The sequence below is a fragment of the Carcharodon carcharias genome, chromosome 5 (assembly GCF_017639515.1).
Source record: "Carcharodon carcharias isolate sCarCar2 chromosome 5, sCarCar2.pri, whole genome shotgun sequence".
Classification (NCBI taxonomy): Eukaryota; Metazoa; Chordata; class Chondrichthyes; order Lamniformes; family Lamnidae; genus Carcharodon; species Carcharodon carcharias.
Genome location: NC_054471.1, coordinates 31487635 through 31509742, shown reverse-complemented (window position 1 = coordinate 31509742; position 22108 = coordinate 31487635). Strand labels below are relative to the sequence as shown.

The following is a 22108-nucleotide window of genomic DNA, read 5'->3' as shown; positions in this document are numbered from 1 at the left end:
CTTCATGAGGTTGCTGCTTCTGCCTTTGCACAGCTAGGTGCCTCAGTCGCTCTCTCCTCCATCTTCTTGTCTATACTTCTCTGTAGTCCATCAACCATACAACTAGGTCACCAGGATCCATGATCCTGACGTGGTCCTCCTGCAGCATAAAGGAAAGACTGTACTTAGCACCTGTGTGACCACCCTTTAATGCTTCATGGAGCATGCTGGTCACCCCTCGGATGGCCAGAGATGAGTACGCTGCATGGCTGCTCTGTCAACCTGCGACATTGGGGGACACTGGTCCAAACCAGGATGCTGAGATTGCAAAGGGCTGTGAGCGCCTCCAACAGTGACTGCAACGTTGGCAAGGAGATTGTACAACGTATGCAGCCCAACTGTTCCGTGCTCCAATAAAGTGGTGGTGGACTCAAAGTCTGTGCCAGGGGTGGGGTTGGGGAGGCGGGCGCTATGCCTGATCTGTCTGAGTTGCTGAGGCATTGTCAGTTTATACAGGTGTCCCTAACACAAGGCCACTTCCCTCACTTACCCTGCCCCCTACCTGTGCGCAGGATGCTGCACCAGGGGAGCACTTGACCGCCCCCAGCTCGGCAGTCGCCTCCAAGGCTGGCCAGCACTTGCCACCCCTCAGCTGTTGCTTCTGAGGCTGGCCAGCATTTGCCCCCAGACACCCCCTACCCCTCAGAAGTCTCCTCTGAGGCTGGCCAGCACTTGCCCCCAAATACCCCCACCCCTCAGCAGTCGCCTGTGGGGCCAGGCATCAGTTTCTCCCGCACCCCCCAGTGCCCCTGAGGCCTGTAAACAATGGGTGAGCTGTGGAGAACGCTGCTGCTCACTCACCTCAGTTCCCCCAAAGTCGCCTGTGTGCTGTTGTGAAACAGGTCGGCGTGCTTTTCCGCTGACATGGACGGGCGATACGACGGGGTTCCAAGAGCCTGGCAGGATGGACTTTTAATTATATGCTAATATATTACAATTAGCTCCCCACCGACCGGTGGCGGGAAATGCAGCCTGCCGTTGACGGGCTGAGCGGAAGATCGTGACCTGCCTTCACACCATCGCAAAGTCGGTCCCATCATATTTTCTGCTCATGCCACCTATCATACCCGCCACCAGCCAGCTCAGAAAAGTCCACCCTAGGGGTGGAATCATCCCAGACTTTTCGCTAAGTGTAATAACGGGGTGGGAAAAATCATGTTTTACCACCTGACCGCAATGGTGACTTTTCTCACCGTATCGTCTCAATCCCACCTCATTAATCAAGCATTCCTGGGAAACATGCCAGGTCACTGATTCGCCTTCCCGTTCCATCACCTCAGTCCTTCAGTAAACTGGGTGCCATGTTTAAAGGCCACCCCTGTACAGAGCTAACACCTTTCAAGGGATAGGAAGCTGCTGTGAATTGCTGGCTGCCAAAAGGAGGAAACATGCTGCCTCCAGATTTAGAAACGCCTCCCTCAAGCACCTACTGAATGCATTGGAGTCCCGCCATGATGTCCCCCTACCACTGGTCTGGGTGAAAGCCAGCAAGCAAGGTCACCAATCCAGCATGGGAGGTGGTGCCAGTGGTGGTCAGTGCCTACGTCCTGGAAAAGAGGACAGCCAGCCAGTGCAGAAAGAGGATGAATAGTCTCATCCATTCAGCCAGAGGGAGTCTCTCTTCTCATCACTCTGACCTCACACAGTCGCAAACCCATCACACATCCACAGGGATCTCACACCTCAAGGGGCAAAACCACAAAAATCTCACACACACCCTCACATTTCCATCAGGCTCATATCATCTGGAGCTCGCGTCCTCGTACCGTCCATCTCTCCGCTCACCACACAAACATTCCATGCAGTGCCATGTGTCCTCAAATTCTCGCCACCTGTTTTCATGCAAGAGAAGGTGGCTTAGGGCAGTAGGGAGAGGTCCCAGACTGGAGGTGGAGTAGTTCACATTAGGCCCCCCACTCACTTTGAGGAGCATACCATCGTGCTGTCTTGTGAGGACGAGAACTGTGCCCGTGGTGACGGTGAGGTAGGCAGCAAACACCCACGTTAGGATCCTGCACCACACCATCCCTCTCTCAACACAAATGTGAGTGCTCTCTCTCCTGCTTTTGACTCTGCTGATGCACTAATCATCTCTACTTTGGTTCACAGGGAGCTCTGCCAAGCGACCAACACCCTCAGCCAGCCAGTCCCTCAGCTCCATCCAGGTCACACCTCCAGCCAAGAGGACACCTCCTCCATTGAAGAGATGGAAATAAGCAGCCTGGAAGACCCGTCACAGCACTTACCCACACCCTCCATCAGCGCAGAGGCACGCACCTCAGTGGGACCTAGATCTAGAGCAGGGTCAAGTTCACAATCTGGTGTTCACTACACGGACACGTGTCTGCAGCAGCAGGAAGCAGGTTCAGTGAGCTCCCAGGAGCTCAGAGGACTGCTGGGGAATTGGCATCTATGAGGTCCGCGTAAGGTGATGCGCCTCTGGATTCATTCTTCCAACTCATCGTGGAGAGTCAGCAGATGGCAGGGATCATCACACAGAGCAGTTGGCAACCCTCAACAAGACTGGTAGGCAAGTCGGAGGAGTGCGTCAGCTTGCTCTGTGAAGAAATGCTGCCCACATATGTGCTTATGGACGCCTCCGTGAGAAGGAAGGTGGATGCCGTGGAGACCCTGGTCCAGCAGAATGTGGAGATGCACACAGATCTGCACATCATTGCAGTATCCATGGGTGAGTTCCTGCAATGGCAATGCGAGAGGGAAACGGGGCACCTTGATGTCCCTCCAGGTGCTCCTTCCCTTCAAAGAATCAGACTGAGGCCCTTGAGCACCTGAAGGAAGGAGGAGCAGCAGCTGGACACCCCTGGGTCATACACTCAGGAATCTCAGAAGCTGTCCTCTCCCTCCGAGTCCCCTTTGCCCGTGATCCCCTCAACCTCGTCCTATGTCTCCCCAAAGGGAGCAGCTGGCCCACGGAGGACAGCCAAAGCAAATCTGCATCCCAAGCCTCGGCTGTCTAGAGGACCCAAGCCAAAGTCATCAGAGGTAACAGGACCAACCATTGCACAGCTTGTCTCCACCCCTGCTGCAGATGTCAGGGCAGCACCTAGAAGAAGTGGTAGGCCTAGAAGAGAATTTCTGATCATGTGGTTGCACAGGTGAACACATTTATCACTTTATAATTGGGAAACATATTCACTTTCACTGAATAATGTGTAATGGTGTCTTTCAGCTTCATTTGGAAATATATCGATCCTTCACTGTCTCTGGGTCAAAATCCTGGAGCTCCCTACCTAACAGCACTGAGGGTGTAACTATGCCACATGAACTTCAGTGGTTCAAGAAGGCAGCTCACCATCACCTTCTCAAGGACAACTAAGGATGTGCAAAAAATGCTGGCCCAACCAGCGAAGCCCACATCCTGTGAATGAGTAAAAAAAATTTACAGGCTTCGCAAGTCCTCCCCCTGCATCCCCCCAACTTGAAGTTCAGCTGCACGCAGCTGGCCCACAAGTGATTCTGGAGGGAGAAGTATGTGTGGGGCAGGGCCTTCTGGAGCTTCGTTCAAGTACACTGCCATGCACACAGATCCTTCCTCCATTGCACTCATCTCAATGTCCTGAGCATTTTCAATTCTGCCTACAGTGGTTCTCTTTCAGTTGTCCTTCTGAGCTGACTTGCATCTCCACCCACCCACTGATCACACTCCCATGCAGTACCTGTTCCCGCCTAACACGAGGCTCTTTTTACTTTTGATTTTGCAATTTGGTTGTAGTAAAGAATGTCTTCAGCTCCCCCATGCTTTCCCCTCTCCCAGTCACCCATGTCCTTTCCCTCATCACTGTTGAACCCCCTGGCATCACCTTCCACCTCCCCACTGTAACCTACAAGGCAGAACCCTTTACTTACCAGGATGTCCAGATGAACGTACACATTCCCTATCTTCCCAAGAATCCCACCCCCATCCACACTGACCTCCTCGTTCTCCTCCTTCCTACCCCCAGGGTCTGTGTCTACCTCCGAGTCCCCACCAACTATCCTCGCCGTCCCTTCTGCTGCTACCGTTGCACCCTTACCCTCCCACCTTACTGGCTCACTCTGCCCTCTCTCATCATCACCATTCCCTCTGACCACACCCACCCTCATTTCACTCCCCAGAAGGCAGTCATTGACACAACAGACCACTCCTTTGCACGTTCACCTGGACATTCCTCACCTTTCTCCTTCCTCCGCCCTTACTCCTTCCTCCCCCCCAACTCGTTCCTCCCCCGGACTTCTTCACCCCTCCGACCTCCTTCCTCCCCTGAAGTCCTGCCCCCCTCTGAACTTCCTCCTCCACCCAAAGTCCTTTTCCCCCTCCGAACTCCGTCTGCCCTCCGAACTCCTTCCCTTACACGTTTCTCCCACCTTAACCCTACCTCCTCAGTTGCTGCATTTTCCCTTGTCACACCCTCCTCCCCCTGTACACCCTCCCCCGCCACCTCACCCCTCCCGACACCATCATTCACTACCCTCCCAACCCCACCTTCCCCCCTCCTGAGACCATCGTTGCCCAATCCCAACCTCACTCACATCGGTGCACTTTCCTCTCCCAGTCAAACCTAGACCTTCGTCTCCCATCCACCCCACCCCCAGTACACCTTCTCTCCCACTCAGAACTGGACCTTTGTCTCCACCTCCTCAGCCATTTGTGGCATGGCCAAGAATTTGAAGCAGACCCTCAACAGTGGTGTTCCACCTTCCGTGAGCTGCTTTGCGGTCCATCAGAATCGCCCCAGCATGCAATGCACGAGTTCCTCCAGGGTCCGGTTGCTGTAGGGCTCCAGTATCTTCTGCTCCTCAGATGTCCGCAGTGTGAGCAAGTATTATGGCACAGCTGATAGTAAAAGCTGAGCTGCTCAAATCCCAGAGAGAAACATGAAACAGCTGCCACAACTGTATTTTTATTTTGAGATGTCTGCCTTGAATTCAATAATTGTAAGTCCACCAAGTCTTAGAGGTTTTATACAAAACTCAATTAAACATTTATTAATAAAAAAAATGATTTTAAGCACATATATAGGTCTACAAATTACTACTATGCTAACTCCTAGCTTCTCTAATTAATCTGACTCCCAGTTACACCTCCTTTAAAGCAACAGTAAAAACAAATAAATTTCAATAGACACAAGCAAAACACACAATACCGTGGGGAGTGATATTCACAGTGAGTTTTCTTAGCTTCAGTTCCTGTAGACAGCAAATTGATACCTAGAGGCTGGAGGCTTTTCACACATGTTTGATCTTAGAATTCCTTCTTGCTTACCCATAACCTCATCTCCTTTATACATGTTTCTCCCTTTTTAGTGTAAATTCCATTGTTCCAATATGTCTTTTCAACTTTACATTTTCCATAATATAAATCTTCCATAGTACTCATATTATCAATAACTTTTGGGAAAAATAAACATATTGTTTGACCTAGCTTCATATGGCTAGGTGTAACATCTCATCATCTAATTGAAATTCACAACTCTGGTTTATCTAAAAATGCAAATGTTCCTCACACTTCACATTCTAAAACTTCAATCATGTTTACGTATTTAGCATTTCAAACTTAGCTTTTTTTTTGATCACTCAAAAGCTCCAGACTAGCTGTCTCTAATTCAATTAAATCCCCCATCCACACAGAGAAACTAAATCAAAACCTACAATTAACCTACCTTTACAATAAATCACAATAATATTATGAAAATTATTATATTTTCATGACACAAGACCCTGATGGTAATTACCAACGTCTGCATGCTACACTTGTCAAGACGTGTTCTGCACCGGTGTGTTTTCCTGCCGACGTGTGTGGTTAATTTGACGTTGGGGGATGATTCCAGCAAGCAGGGCTTATAATGATATGCACATGTAAAAAGTGACATCAGTGATATCCCTGATGCCTGGCGGCAGGAAAGGCAGCCCACCATTGACGACAGAGACAATGATTGCAAACTGCTTTCAAAACAGCGTGAAGCCAATTTTTGGCCTTCCTGCCATATTGTCCTTTCATGCCTGCATGACACTCAATGCCAATGGGGACGGAAAAATTCCACACGAAAAGTTGATCTTTGGGTTGCGAGAAGTGAGTTTTAGTCCAGCTTTAAAACACAGGTTAATACATGCTCTGCTTGTAGCTGCAGATAGTTAATTTAATTATATATCTGGCTTAAACAGGTTTTCAGAAGCTAGATTTGCAGAGCTTTTATATAAAAGCAGGCCATCTACAGTGCTGCCTTGTCTGCACTGGAGTGCTGCTTTGGGCTGTAGTGGAGTGCTTATGTTGGGAGTTTGGTGAGTGAGGGGGGTTGGTGAAGAGGGAAGGAGGTGATTCTTTTATTTCCTACCATTTCTTAGAAACAATAGGGCCGACCTCACTGAGTAGGACCTGGTGAGTATTCCTACTGTCCTTAATATTTTCTAAACTAATGGAAATAAAAGTAAAAGGAGTAATTTAAGGGTAAGTCACGACAGAGGAGCTCTACTACGTGGAATACTCCTCCTGTGCATTGGGAAAGTCAGGGACACTTCCCAAGCTGGAGCTGTGGCTGGAGTCACAATGGAGCATTTGCAAGGATGAGATCTTCATTGATAGTACATACAGTGAGGTGGTCAGACCGCAGGTAAAGAGTGCACAGGCAGAAAGGGAATGGGTAACTGCCTGACAGAGTAAAAGCACCATGCGGGTAGTGCAGGAATCCCCTGGTTCCATCTCCCTCTCTAGCTGATTTTCTGTTTGGGCTACTGCTGGAGGAGATTGCTTTGCAGGGGAATGCAGCAAGAGTCAAGTCCATGGCACCAAGAGTGGCTCAGCTACACAGGCAGGGGGATAGAAAAAGAGTGGGAGTGCAATAGTGATATGGGATTCTATCGTAAGGGGTGCAGATAGATGTTTTGGCAGCTGCAAACGTGACACCAGAGTGGCATGTTGCCTCCCTGGTGCCAGGGTCAAGGATGTCACTGAGCAGCTGCATATCGGTAATAAGAGAAATTATGTCCTGAAAACAGAATATAGGGAGCTAGGAAATAAATTTAAAAGCAGGACCTCAAAGGTAGTAATCTCAGGATTACCCCCAGTGCCATGTGCTAGCGAGATCAGGAATAGGAAAATAAATCAGATGAATGCATGGCTGGAGAGATTATGTAGGAGGAAGGGATTTAGATTCCTGAGGCTTTGGGACTGATTCTGGGGAAGATGGGAACTGTACATGCTGGACGGGTTGCACTCCAGCAGGACCAGGACCAATAACCTCGCAGGGGTATTCGCTAGCACTATAGAGGAGGGTTTAAACTAGAGTGGGGGAGATGAGACCATAAGTGGGGAGGGACAAGAGAGGGAAAGAAAACTAGGAATGAAAGACAGAAAAGTAGAAAACAAAAGTGGAAGGTAGAGGAAACAAGGGCTCACAGCAAATAGAGCCAAAAAAATGGATAAAAATGTTAAAAAGGCAAGCCTAAACGTACTGTATCTGAGTGCACAGAGCATTTGCAATAAGGCAGATGAATTAACAGCACAAATAGATGTAAACGGGTATGAAATGATTGTGATTACGGAGACATGGCTGCAGGGTAACCAAGGCTGGGAACTGAATATCCAAGGGTAAAATGAAGGACAGGCAAAAAGGAAAATTAGTGGGGTGGCATTGTTTGGATGGAGCTAAGAAGTAACAAGGGGTGGAAAAAATAGTGGGAGTTGTCCATAAGCCTCCAAACAGTAGTGGTAATGTAGGGAGCAACATTAAACAGGAAATTAGTGATGCATGTAACAAGGGTGCTGTGCAGTAATCATGGGTAACTTCAATCTATATATAAACTGGGAAAACAAAATTGGCAATAATACTGTGGCGGATGAATCCCTGGAGTGTGTATGAGATGGTTTTTTAGACCAGCATGTCAAGGAACCAGCTAGGGAACAGGTTATCCTAGATTTGGTATAGTACAATGAGAAGGGGTTAATTAATAACCTTACTGTCCAGAGTCCTTGAGGGAACAGTTACCGTAACATGATAGAATTCTTCATGAGGATGGAAAGTGAAGTAGTCTGATCTGAAACTAAGGCCTTAAATCTAAATAAAGGAAACTACGAAGGTATGAGGCGTGAATTGGCTAATATAGATTGGGGAACTTCATTAAAAGGCATGATTTTGGATAGGCAATGGCTAATATTTAAGAAGCGAATGTATGTGATGCAATAGTTGTGCATTCCTTTCTGGCACAAAAACACAGGAAAAGCGGCCCACTTATGGCTAATAAAAGAAATTAAGGATAGTATTAGATCCAAAGTGGAGTCATATAAAGTTGCTAGAAAAAGTAGCAACTGGGACCATTTAGAATTCAGTAAAGGAGGACCAAGAGATTGATTAAGAGAGGAAAAATAGTGTATGAGAGTAATCTAGCAAGAAAGCTAAAAACAGACTGTAAAGGCTTCTATAAGTATGTAAAAAGAGAAAGATTAGTGAAGACAAATTTAGATCCTTTACAGTCCAAAATGAGAAAACTTATAATAGAGAACAAGGAAATGGCAGAGCATTTAAACAACTACTTTAATTCTATCTTCATGGAGGAAGACACAAATAACTTCCCAGAAATGCTAGGGAACTTAGTGTCTAGAGAGCAGGAGGAATAGAAGGAAATTAGTATTACTAAAGAAGCTGATAAATCCCCAGGGCCTGATAATCTACATCCCAGGGCTCTAAAGGAGGTGGTCATGGAAATAGTGGACGCATTGGTTGTCATCTTCGAAAATTCTGTAGATACTGGAACAGTCCCAGTAGATTGGAGGATAGCAAATGTAATCCCACTAGTTAAAGAAGGAGTAAGGTAGAATACAGAGAATTACAGACCAGTTAGCCTAACATCAGTAGTAGGGAACATGCCAGAGTCTACTATGAAGGATGTGATAACAGGACACTTAGAAAATATCGACAGGATTATATAAAGTCAACATGGATTCATGAAAGGGGAATCATGTTTGACAAACCTACTGGAGTTTTTTGAGAACGTAGCTAGCTGAATAGATAAGGGAGAACCAGTGGGTGTCCTAATTTTGGATTTTCAGAAAGCTTTTGATAAAGCTCTGCTTAAGAGGGTAGTGTGCAAAATTAAAGCACATGAAATTGGGGGTAATATATTGGCACGGATTGAGAATTGGTTAATAGACAGGAAACAGAGAGCAGGAATAAATGGGTCCTTTTCAGAGTGCCAGGCAGTGACTAGTGGGATACTGCAGGGATCAGTGCTTGGGCCCCAGCTATTCACAATATGTATCAATGATTTGGATGAGGGAACCAGATGTAATATTTCCAAGTTTGCTGACGACACGAAACTTGGTGGGAATGTGCGTGTTGAGGAGGAAGTTAAGAGGCTTCAAAGCGATTTAGATAGGTTGTGTGAGTGGGCAGATACATGGTAGCTGCAGTATAACGTGGATAAGAATGAAGTTATACACTTCGGTAGGAAAATCAGAATGGCAGAGTATTACTTAAATGGTGATAGATGAGAAATGGTGATGTATAAAGGGACCTGGGCATCCTTGTACACCAGTCACTGAAAGCAAGCATGCAGCTGCAGCAAGCAGTTAAGAAGGCAAATGGTATGTTGGCCTTCATTGCAAGAGGATTTGAGTACAGGAGGAAGAAGGTCTTACTGTGGCTATACAGTTCCTTGGTGAGACCACACCTGAAGCATTGTGTGCAGTTTTGCTCTCCTTACCTAAGAAAGGATATACTTGCCATAGAGGGAGTGCAGCGAAGGTTCACCAGACTCTTTCCTGGGATGGCAGGATTGTCGTATGAGAATTGTCTAGATTGGGCTGTCTAGGCCTATACTCATTGGAGTTTAGAAGAATGAGAGGGAATCTCATTACAGTATATAAAATCCTGACAGGGTTGGACAGACTGGATGTAGGAATGATGTTTCCTCCGGCTGGTGGAGTCTAGAACATGGGGTCACAGTCTCAGGATAAGGGGTAGGCCAATTATGACAGATTTGGAGAAACTTCTTCACTCAGAGGGTGGTGATCTTGTGGAATTCTCTACTGCAGAAGGTTGTGGAGGCCAAGTCACTGAATATATTTAAGAAGGAAATAGAAAGATCTCTAGATTCTAAAGGCATCAAGGAGTATCGGGAGTGGGCGGGAGCATGGCTTTGAGATAGGGAATCAGCCATGATCATATTGAATGGCGGAGCAGGCTGGAAGGGCCGAAAGACCTACACTGTTCCTAAGGTTTTCTATGTTTCTATAATCCTGGAGGGACAACCCTTCCAGGGGGTGGCATGCTGCCACAGCTTTAGCCCAGTGACTGTTATGGGTCCAAAACAGGGTTTCTCTAAGGCCACCTCCCTCCTACCTACTCTGAGTCTACATGGTCCAGGCCAACGGGGGGGCTGTCTGCAATATCGACTAGAAATTCCAGTGGGTGTGAGAACGTGGCCTTAATAGGCCCTGTAATTAAGAAGTTTTATCCTTAATTGTTTCGCTGGCCATGCTCTCTGTTCCCAAGCTGCCATTACTCAAATTCGCTGAAGACTGGTGAAGAGGAACCAGAGGTCAGCAGTGCCAAATTGCTTGCCAGTGTGCCTCCAGTCTGGAACCTGATTGTTTCTGTTTTTGTTTCTGTCTCCAGATACTGATAGACCTGCTGAATATTTCCAGCATTTTCTGTTTTTTCCTTTTTGACTGGGGAGGATATCGGCAGACTAGGCGGGAAAACTAGACTGCCCTTAAGGACCCAGGATGTCAGGAAGATATAATAATTATCATAAAGTTATTGGAGGTTATTGTAAAATAGTGGTATCTGTGTCTGTATGTATCTGTGTGTGTATGTGTGAGACTTAATTGGATTAAAGGCAGCTTGTCTGAAGGCTTTGATGTAAACATGGGGGAAGTTTAGAATGTAAGGTGTAAAAGGACATTTGCATGTTTAAATAAACCAGAATATATTGTTTTCAAAAGAGCGAGTGAAATGTGTCACCTAGTGGGCAGAGTATTGTGCTCGTCGGGCAGGTGTGAGCCCAACCTGAACGAGTGTAAAATGACACACAATGATTTTGGGTGAGTGTCCTGATGTCATCGTGCACTCGCATGGTATTTCGGTTGGCGGCGCGCGCAGGAGTCAGCAGTGCACCTGCTGACAATGAACAGGTATATTAAGGCCATTTGAGTAATAATTAGATGAAATTTTTCACTGCACATCCAACCTTACGGTTGGCGGGCAGGCAAATAGGCCAAGTGGCCTTTGAATTTTTTAGGAAACCTCATCCACGGGCGGGATGAGGTTTCCAACCAAATAAAAATTAAATAAAAGTTTTTAAATTTCATTCATAACATGTCCCTGCTCATGTGACAGAGTCACATGATAGGACATGTGTTTAACATTACTTAAGTTTTAAATTTTTTATTTTAAAAATCTTCAGCTCCCTGAGGCAGCTCTGTGCCTCAGGAAGCTTTTACTGCATGCACCTGTGCGTATGCACAAACTTCAGCACTCGTGCTCCTCCCTGACAGTGCTGAGTGCTATAGTATGTGTTTCATGCTGGCTGGCTGTTAATTGGACAGCCAATGTGAAATTGTGGTCGAAGTACGATTGCGATCAGCGGTCGGCTTCCCGATCGCTCCCAGGTCTACCTGCCGAGCCTGCCCAACCACAGGAAAATCCTGGCCAGTGTGCTTATTTTTCCCAAAGATTACTGGTGAAACTTAATGCTATGAGAAATTTTTATTATCAAAAAGACAAAGTCCAAAGTCATAGTGAAACAATGGGAATTTGCATTCAAAGTAGAAAATATATACCAAGGAGCGAAGGCTGTGTGTAAGGGTAGACATTTTTAAGATCTAACAAGTGTGAAAAGCCTTCAGCATCTATGCTTAAGCTACTGTTTTCAAAGAGCTGAAGTTAAGAAAACTCACTTTGAATTCGACTGGTTCAGGGTATCGTGTGTCATTTTGTCTGGGTCTTTAAAATCTGTGTGTCTTACTGTTGCCTTAATGAAAGTGTAACTGGGAGTTAGATTGATTAGGGGATTTAGAAGTTATCTCAGTAGTAATTTGAAGATCTATGTATATGTTTAAAATCATTTATCTCATTAATGTTTAATCTAGTTTTGTAAAAACCTGTAAGAATTGTTGGTCTTATTACGACTGAATTCAAGGCACATGCCTTGAAATTTATGCAAATTGAAAAACAAGTTGTGGCAGTTGTTTCAAGTTTCCCTTTGGGATTTGAACAACTCAGCATTTACCATCGGCTGTGTCATAACAAGGGTAAGAGGTTTCCAGTTGGCTACCCATTAGAACAGCCAAGTGCTGCATATGCACCTAAAGTAGCACTTGCAGTCACCTTTCCCCATACTAACTAGGTGCTGTCCCTGTGATCCCATAAAATCTGACAGGGGCAGCACTTGTGAATGTGTTGCTGTGTAAGTGCCCAGATCACACCCTCATATTTTCTTCCTTTACATGAGAGATAGAAGGCCTTTATTTCATGAACAAACAATGCTTTTTAATAAAAAAAATCTTTGTTGATTTTCAGAATTGTGATGACTTTGGCCAGGTACTCATTGTTCTGGTTTTGGTTACTTTTCCAGATGGCTTTGGGGATTAAGAGGTTAGGTTTCCTTTTACATCCAAGTTCTTCTATTGTTCTATGTGGAAAAAAATCTTAAAATCTCTCTTTTAAAAAAAATCCTTTTTTAACAGCTTCTCCATAGAGTCCTGTTAGATTTCTATTGGCTGAATAAAGCACTGAAATTAATTCATTTTGGAAACGTCAGCCAAGAGTTGAACATTTGTGAAGTGTATCTTGTTCCCACCACATGACAGTTCATCAGAAACTGAGGTAAAACAGAGGAAGCTTGTGATTTGTCTGATAACAGTTCAAGTACATTGATACAATAATGACAGCTTTCATTTTTATAACACCTTTAATGTACTAAAATGTCCCAAGGCACTTTGTTACATTAGGACAAATAAATGTAAGCTTGATCTGGAGAGCATGTTAAAGGAGGAAGAAGAGATGGAGAGGTTTAGGGAGGAAATTCCAGATCTTTGGTGGTAGGTGGCCGAAGGCTAATGGTGGAATGACTAAAATCAGAGATGTTTATGGGCTTAGAACTGGAGGAGTGCAGAGATCTTGGGGTTCTAAGGCTACAGAAGGTTACAGGGATATGGAAGGGCAAGGCCATTGGAGGAATTTGGAAGAGAGGAAGAGAAGTTTAAAATCAAAACATTGCTGGATTAGGAGGCACAGGGGCAATGTGAATAGGACTTACCGTGCATAACAATATAGGCAGCTGAGTTTCAGATGAGTTCAAGTTTATGGAGGGTACAAAGTGGGCCTGGAGAGCATTGGAAGAGTCACCTTTTGAGGTAATAATGTAGGCTTCGTTTCAACAGCAGGTGGGCTGAGGCGGGGTGAGACCGATGATAATACGGAGATGGGAATATGGATCAGAAACTCAATTCAGAGTTAAATAGGTTATTAAGATTGACAGAGATCTTGTTCAAACAGCCAGTGGCCAGGCAGTGTGATAGAGTCAGGGGTTTAGCTCATAAGGTATAAGAGCAGGAGTAGGCCATTTGGCTCCTTGAGCCTGCCCCGCCATTCAATAAGATCATAGCTGATCGGTTTTGTCCTTAACTCCACTTTCCTGTATGGTCCGCATAACCTTTGACTTCCTTCGATATTAAAAATCTGTCTAATTCATCCTTGAATATATTTAATGTCCCAGTCTCCACTGCTTCCTGGGGAAGAGAATTCTGAGAGAAGAAATCCATCCTCAAACTCCTTCATCCCTGGAATTAGCCGAGTGTACTTTTGCTGAACTGCTTTCAATGCAAGTGTGTCCCTCCTTAAGTAAGGAGAGCAAAACTGTACACAGTAATTTGGATGCAGTCTCACCGATGGCCCATAAAGTTGTAGCAAGACTTCCTTACTTTTGTATGCCATTCCCCTTACAATAAAGACCAACATTCCATTTGCCTTCCTAATTACTCTCTGTACCTGCTTGCTAACTTTTTATGATTCAGGTACAAGGACACCCAGGTCCGGTTGTACTGCAGCATTCTGTGTCTCACTCTATTTAAATTATCCTGCTCTTCTATCCTCGTCAAAGTTGTTATGATCACAACTGATGTTAATTGCTTCGCACGTCGAATCCCAGAGGGAAACTTGGCTTATGGGCTATACTCTTTTTTTTTACATTCTGAAAATGAGAAGAGGACGGACTGATCTCAGCAGTAAACAGTAACACTTTTGGGATTTTAAAAATTGAAAGTAAAAGTTTTATTAACAAGAATAAAAGAAAACTTAGCACTCAAGATTACAGATACACAGTTAAACTTAGTCTTACAAAACATTCCTTCAAAGAGACTCTCTACTTGGTTAGACCCACATGTAAACACCTTCCAGGCAACACTCCCTTATAGATGCTAAATTATAAAAAATCCAGTAATATTACAAGGCAAACTGCTGTAGCTTCAATAAAGGCATATTGCATGACCTGTAACTCTTTTCCACTCAGCTGTGAAAATCCAAACTTCAGAATTAAACTGCTTTTTGCAGCCCAAGACTTTTCTGGCTTGACTGGATAATTGGTTCATGAATGCTCATTAAAAACGCTACTTGCCAGAATCACAATCCGCTTCCCAATTACGTACCACGCCCGCAGGAATTACAATGGTCAAAGTCATGACAGGATATAAGTGGCATGCAGCTGTCTGCCCTCATTTCACTCGTGGCTTTGAGGTGAGTGCAATATTCAAAGCCACCCTACAACAGCGCTGCTCTAGCTTCTCAGCAATGCCACGTTGGTGAGGCTGTAGGGTTGGTCTGCTCAAGGTGGCTGCCTCCGTATTCCGGGAAGACGGTACTCTGTGTGTGCTGTAGGTCTCAGGCAGGGTTGCACTCTGAAACACAGACCAGCATTGTGTCCAGGGGTGGGGGTGGGGGGGGAGAATGATGAAATAGACATGGGTTTCAACAGGGTATGGTGGAGTTTGGGGGAAGGAGGTGGGAAACGATGGCAGGCAGAGGGGAGACCGAGGATGGGGAAGCTGGAGCCGAACATGGAAGAGTTGAACACAGAGACAGAAAACGGTGAATGGGAATCGAACAATACGAATGGGAGAGGATGCACACAGACTCCGGAACAGGAGCGGAGGCTTATGTTTGTATGGCAGAAGAGGGATGGGTTGCACAGAGACTCATGGAGGGTGGGGGGGTGGTGTCGGGGGGAGGGAGGGAGACTGTGTTATGATCAGCCATGAAGGAATGGGAGAGCACATTGAAAGACAGTCTTGGCCCCTGGCCAGGGGCCAAGAGTTCAGAGTGAGAAATTAAAGGCTGTCCTCGGGCTTTGTGGACCTCATAGTCAGGTATAGAGATTAAAGGCAGTCCTCGGGCTTTGTGGACCATACTACAGAGCTATGTGTGACTCTCACGTCGTAGTCCTGCTCCAGGGAGGGGCAAGGCCTGTGTGCTCGCTTGGGATAAGGCACAGATTGGTGTGCAGGGCGTGTTCCTGATCTTAGTCCATGGCGATGAGGTTGTCTGGCTTGGTACTGAACTGCAGGTGGGATGGTCATGGTTAGGGGAGGTATCTGCAGGCTGTAAATGGGGAAAAGGTAATAAAGGTGGGGGTACTCGAAGCTCCCCTGGGAGAATTCTCCTCTGTATGTCACCGTGCACACAGCCTTGAGATAGGGAGGAGTGAGGCCCACATGGGGCATGGGGACATCACCAGTGATGGCTTTAGGTGGGAGGGCTGGAATTTCCACTTCGGTAGTCCCTTGGGGTTGAGAATGACTTGCTTCCACACTAAAAATGAGTTCTCAGGTGACTGAAAAGCCCAATGCGTGACCTACAGGAACCGCACACACTCGTCCTCCTCCTGGCTGCTGGGCGGCCTCCTGTTGTTGTACCTTCCCTTCCCCCTCTTGGAGGCCAGGGTTTTAAAGGCAGTTATAGTGGAAATTTCTGGATACAAAAGCTCTGCATCTGTGCCAGATGGAGAGTGAGAGAGTGGCTTGCAGGGCTCCGAGAAATAATATTGTCCCAGGAAGATATAAAGACAACTTCAGCGGCTTGCTTGGTATGTGCTGGGGTGAGCAGGGTTTGCTGAGGAGGTCTACCTGCACATTGTGAGGTTCCAGGAAGATTGGAGGGACCTGAGCACTGATATGGGGAGGGTCAAAGCTGGTCTCAAAGTAGAAATACAGCACCAGTATCTTGAAACCTCTTCCAACCTCTATGGGATAGTGATGCCAAGTATCTTGCTCACCTAGATCTGTGAGTTTACGCCTCATTACAAGGCTATATCAGCAAAAAGCCAGCAGTGCAGATGCAGCTCTCAGACATGATATTGGCTTTCTGTTTGCAAGTGAGAAATCTACTATATTTGCCCAGCATTCGTTAATCTGTTGCATCTAACAGTCCACAGGGAGAAAGAAGATTGAATCCTGGTGCCTGCACTCAATGCTGCCTTCCTGATGGCAGTGATCCAATTGAAGAGGAGGAGAAGGGCCTAGTGCCACCTAGTGCAGCTTTGAGAGGAGGTCCAGCCAGAGGTCCATGGTTCAGGGGAGCACCACTAGACCCAGAGGATGAGGAGGTTAGACACATTCCAAGGAGGCTATCCAGAGTCTACCGATGAAGTGTTTTCTATCTGGAGATGAGCAAAAGACAATGCCGTGCACGTCTGTGTTTATCAAGAGATGTGGTGAATCATATCTGCCACATTCTATTGGAGGATCTAAGGCCCCATAGACTCAGGGGACATCCTCTGCCAGTGCCCCTGAAAGTCACCACCGCACTCAATTTTTTTGCCTGTGGATTGTTCCAGGGATCCACAAGGGACCTATGCGGCATTTCACAGTCCTTAACGCATAAATGTGTCAAGAAGGTGACAGATTCCCTCTACAGTAAGGCTCATCATTATGTGCAGTTCACACTTGTTGAGGATGGCCAGGCTGCTAGATTTCTGAGGTTTGCTGCTATCATCGGCTTCCCTAGAGTACAGGATGCAATCAGTTGCATACTTGTGGCTTTGAGAGCTCCATGGCAGCAACCCCTGATGTTCAGGAAAGGATTCCACTCCCTGAATGTTCAACTGGCACATGATCATCAAAAGCACATCATGCACATTTATCCCAGTTACCCTGGGAGTTCTCATGACTCATACATCCTGAGTCACTCCCAGGTGCCTCACATATTCAAAGGGCCTCAGCAATTACAGGGCTGGCTACTTGGGGATAAGGGGTACCCACTGAAACGATGGCCCATAACACCCGTGCATTGTCCTCAGAGTGCCTCAGAGGAGAGATCCTACACGGCGCATAGCTTGACCCGATCCATCATCGAGCAGACAATTCTGAAGATGCACTTCCAATGTCTGGACCGCTCTCGTGGCACCCTGCAGTACTCTCCACAGAGGCTGCCCCGCATAATCGTGGTCTGTTGCGCCCTTCACAACCTGACGTTTCAGAGGGGAATCCTTTGCCGAAGGGAGAAATGGAGGAGGCTGAGAACTCTTTGGACATTGAAGAGCAGGAAGGGCAGGAGCCTGAAGAGGAAGATGAGGGTCAGTTTCCATGTGAGGATGCCATTGAAAAGCACAACGTGGAACATGCCCGTGCCACACTGATAACCAGATTCCAGAAGCAGAAGGGTGCAGGCAATGGGACATGGCCACATTTCTTCTGTCCCTTAGTGCCATGCCAGTGCACTGAAAGACTTTTACAAACAATAACATCAAAAGCAAATTCAGCACTTGGACTTGCACTTTCAACTCTCATGATTCACGATGCCCTAATCTTTGGAAAGGTCAGCAACGAAACCTGCATCCATGCGCTCTGGAAAGTGAAAGCACGACAGCGCAAACACTGCATCAGAGGACTTGATACAGTCATTGCCACCTTAATGAGAAACTTAGTGACACTGCGATGTGCGCGTGGTTGGAGAGACTTTCATGGCAGCAGGTCTTGTTCTTTGGCACTGCCAATGAAGATGGCCGTCTGATCTTGAGAGAATTATAGCTAACCCACCAAGGCTATTGAGCACGCCTAGCTCCATGTAATCTTGTAAGGAGTAGAGGTTACTACCTCATTTTGCAAACACTTCCAGTAAAGAGTTTGACACATCTCCCTGAGATAACACAAGGGTCGAGTAACTATCATGACTCAGCTACACATCACGAATGTGAGGTGTACCAAGGGAGGCGATCACTAAGTGGGACCACGGCTCACCCTCGCAATAAGTGGGCACATAGATGCACATGCACGATGCTTTCAAATGACTAGACCCTTCTCATGAACAGCAAATATATTTGCAAAATTACATGTTATATGCGGTGATTGAATATCCATGACTCAGAAAAATGTGTTAATCTTTCCAACCCTACCGCTACGTCATGGTGTATCCCCGACATCTGTAGTGGAGGCAGCCTGCTGACTGCTGCGCCCCATTGTCTTTGATGACTTTGACGGGAACCTCCTAGAGTGCCGAGGCTTGGAGGGCCCCGGCCTGCTTTAAGTGTCCTGCTGTGGGGCAGGAGCGTCCATCTTGGCCTGTACAGCTGGAGTTGATGGGGTCACAGGCAGAGGGGATTGGAATCAGCTGGACACTCTTGGAGTCGCCTGGGGGGATGGCGGCAGGGTCTCCAGCTGCTGGTCCTCCTCCCTATGAGTGCTTCAGGGCCCTTTGCTAACTCCCTGAGGAGAAGAGGCTCATGGAGGGAGGTCAGGATGACCCGCCCCCCCCCCCTCTCAACTAGCCACTGATAGATCCCACCAATGCCTATAGTGATGGAGTACAGGTCTGAGTGCAAATCCGGCAGGATCTGCTGGACCAAGATCTCCAAGGTGGCCACCACCCTTCCCATGGAGACCTCGAGGCACTCTCATGTCAGAGCCATGACATCAGAGAGAACACGGATGGACTCCTCCATCCTTCACCCTAATCTATTGACTGCTTCTTGCAACTCTATGAGATTTCCTGCCGTCTGTTATTGTATCTCATAGTATGTTAGAGACAGCTGCTTGCAGTGGTTCATCACCTGACTCAGGTCAGTGGGTGCCTGATCTTCAGCACTTCTCCAAGTGCCAGAGACCTGTGCTGTCACTGCCCCCGACTGCTGGAGATATGTGTCAGTAAAGTGTTCCCCAGAATGTTACCCTGGGGTGTGTGTCTCTGCACTGGTGGAGGGTGCAGATGAATGCGGTGACAGTTTGTCATCTGATGCATCCTCAGTATCCTCCTCTGAGGTAGCTTGGGGGCTGGGGCTTATGGTTGGGCTGGTGCCCTGTCTGGGCCTGCTGTTGCCTGTAGGAGAGAGAAGATAGATTTAGTTCATAAGCAGGCAGAATACAACATTGCATGTCACTCACTGTGATTATCAGGAATGGTCAACGAATGGAGGGTTGATCCCTACTGGCTTGCTGGGATAAGCTGATCTTTTCTTTGCCTGCCAGCTAGGCAGCATCCTCCACAGTTTCTGGATGTCTGTTGTCCCCCTCTTCCATCTGGGATATAACCCTCTAGGTGTGGGTAAGCTTGGCCTGCATAAAGATAAATGGAATAGAATGTGACGAGAAGAGATGCCTGAGAGATTAGGAAGCATGCAGGCCTGCTGTGTGTGCTGAGCTCTCCCCAATAAGGGCTGAGGATGGAGTTTGTGCAGCATGATGGACAAGATGCTGGTGATGTTAAAGTGTCCGTCAGACAATCTGTGCTGATGTCTCCCCCACTAATATTGTGTGAGATCCCTGAGCAATGTGACCCTTTGAGTGCATGCTGCCATTATGAGAGCATGAGATTGGAGTGAGCTGAAGGCTAGCTTACCCCGGTGGAGCGGATGAAATCATTCATCCTCTTCCTGCACTGGATGGCATTTCTTGGGCAGGTGCCCAAAGAGCTGACCTCCCTTGCAACTGCCTCCCAGACTGGCGAGGCGAGGCTGGTTGGCCTCCTGGAGCCATCTGGTGCTGGCAGACTCCATGGATGAGGTCCTCAAGGGAATTGCTGAACCTGGGAGCAGCTTTTTTCTTTGGTGGAACCATATCAAGAAGTTTCCCACACACAGTTGGCCTCCTGAGAGTAATCTGTGTGTTCGGGTGGCATTTAAATGTGACTCTGAACCATCGACCCCATTAGATAATGGCAGGGCAGACGAGTCAGTGCCTGCCCCGCCATGTGATTCGGGGAGCTACTCACCAATGCATAATTAATGAGATTCCGAGTGTGAAACCGGGTGCAATTTCGCACTCCCTGCCGCACGTGAAACCCTCCCCCGACTCACGGGAACAGAAAATTCCACAAAAAATGTGCTTCAATACAATGACAGACCCTAACCATCAGTATTGTATGTACCCCAGTGTCCTAAAGTGACAGACCCTTACCCACCAGTACTGTACTCCTATGTTATACAGCGGCAGGCCTATACTCACTAGTACTGTACCCTAAGTGTTAAGCAGTGCCTCTTTTCACTAGCCCAAATTTGGATCTGGTGATAGCCCTGGTGAAGGCATTCCTTTTGGCAGGAGTTTGTGCTGGAAGAGAGGGTCACAAAAAGACAGCAAGCCAGAGGGGGCACTAGGTTGGGGGCACTAGGTGGCACTAACATGAAGTTAATGCAAACTGTATGATGGTTCAGTGTCGCTGGTGTCAACCCCAGTTTTCTGCCACTCGTACCTGGAATTAATTAAGTATTCTGTGGCTGCTGTTGACGGAAAAGTTGGCTCCCATATTAAAATTAGGATGACTGTAGTCCATGGGAGTCTGTACTTCGACTGCTTGACTAGGGAAAGTGAAAATATAATGAGAATTTTCATGAAAAGCACTGACATGAGAAAATAATCAAACTAATATGATCTGTATCTACGAGTGAGGTTTTACCAATCATAAATTCCCTTAGAGGGAACTTTGTTCCTTTTCTATTTTCATCTTGTCCAATTTGTTTTGTTTTCACCAGGTTCACTGAAGCAAAATCACTTGGCGAAAAAGTGAATCAGTCCAGGAATAAGATTAGTGAGTACCCACATCATGTTCAAATAGTATAACATTACAAAAATACCTCACTGATGTGTGTATAACCATGAAAATAAAAGTGAAGGGAGGGAAATTGGCTACACCCTGAAAATGTGGGTGCATTTTGCAGCACATAATAATCTGTGCCCATTCATTGCATTGCAGGCACCATATTAAATTGGTGCTGCCTGCTGTTTTAAATAATTGCTACATGCAGCTGGCACTCTCCAGGCTGTTCATTGGCTGCATGCTTCAGCATTGGGACCAATATCATTAATTATTTATGCTACTTTAATAAATCTATTAAAGCGAAGGTGCATTGTGACTGCAACAAGTGTTGGCAGTCAGTTGAAAACTGAATATGCTCTGATGCTTTAAACAATGACTGAACATGCAAGAAATTAAGCACCAAAATTTACATACAATGCACTGGAGGCCTTGGTGGTGGAAAGAAGGGGACATGCTCTACATCTACAGTTACCAAATCAGAGAGGCTATGATAGAGGAGAGATCTGCATTGAGGCATTGGGCACAAGAGCATGAGAGCTGGGGCATGGGGGAAAGGATTGCTCAGGTGCCAGCTTGTTGGACAGTGAGGTCGTGAACTAGTTGTTTTGTAGAGGAGGCAAATGAAGACTTTGAAGGGCCATGCTACAAAAGAAAGATGCACTGAAAAGCCTTCCAAAAAGCCTCCTCTCAATGTCAAGGAACATGGATTTTCAGCACTAATTTAGCTTAGAGTTTTATGCAGAGCTTGGAGCCCATTCCTTCTAATATTGGACTAGTGGTCAGGTCAATCAGCATACCTTTGGAATCCACCACGATGCAGTGAATGATGGCTGATGTCACAGCTTACATTGCAGCACAAATGATTTCTATCAAGGTCCCGAGTACTGCAGTGTTCTAGGCCCAGAGCTGATGAATGAGGAGGTGTGGTTAGGATTACTGGTATCGCTCATGAATTGTTTGATCAATTAGAGCTCAGGCAAAAAGGGGCTGTCGATGTTGAATCCTCTATTCCTTTTCATGTTCCTCCACTTCCAGTTGGACTTCTTCCTCCTTCT

The 22108-nt window shown here is 46.6% G+C and overlaps 1 protein-coding gene across 1 annotated transcript in view; it reads left to right on the top strand.

Annotated features, from left to right (window-relative positions):
• Positions 1–21076, top strand: part of kif6 (kinesin family member 6) — a 474098-nt gene extending 453022 nt beyond the window's left edge. The window contains exon 15 of the mRNA XM_041187334.1: positions 20989–21076. Coding sequence (XP_041043268.1) covers positions 20989–21076 — 88 coding nt within the window. The remainder of the gene's footprint in view (positions 1–20988) is intronic.
• Positions 21077–22108: the final 1032 nt, after the last annotated feature.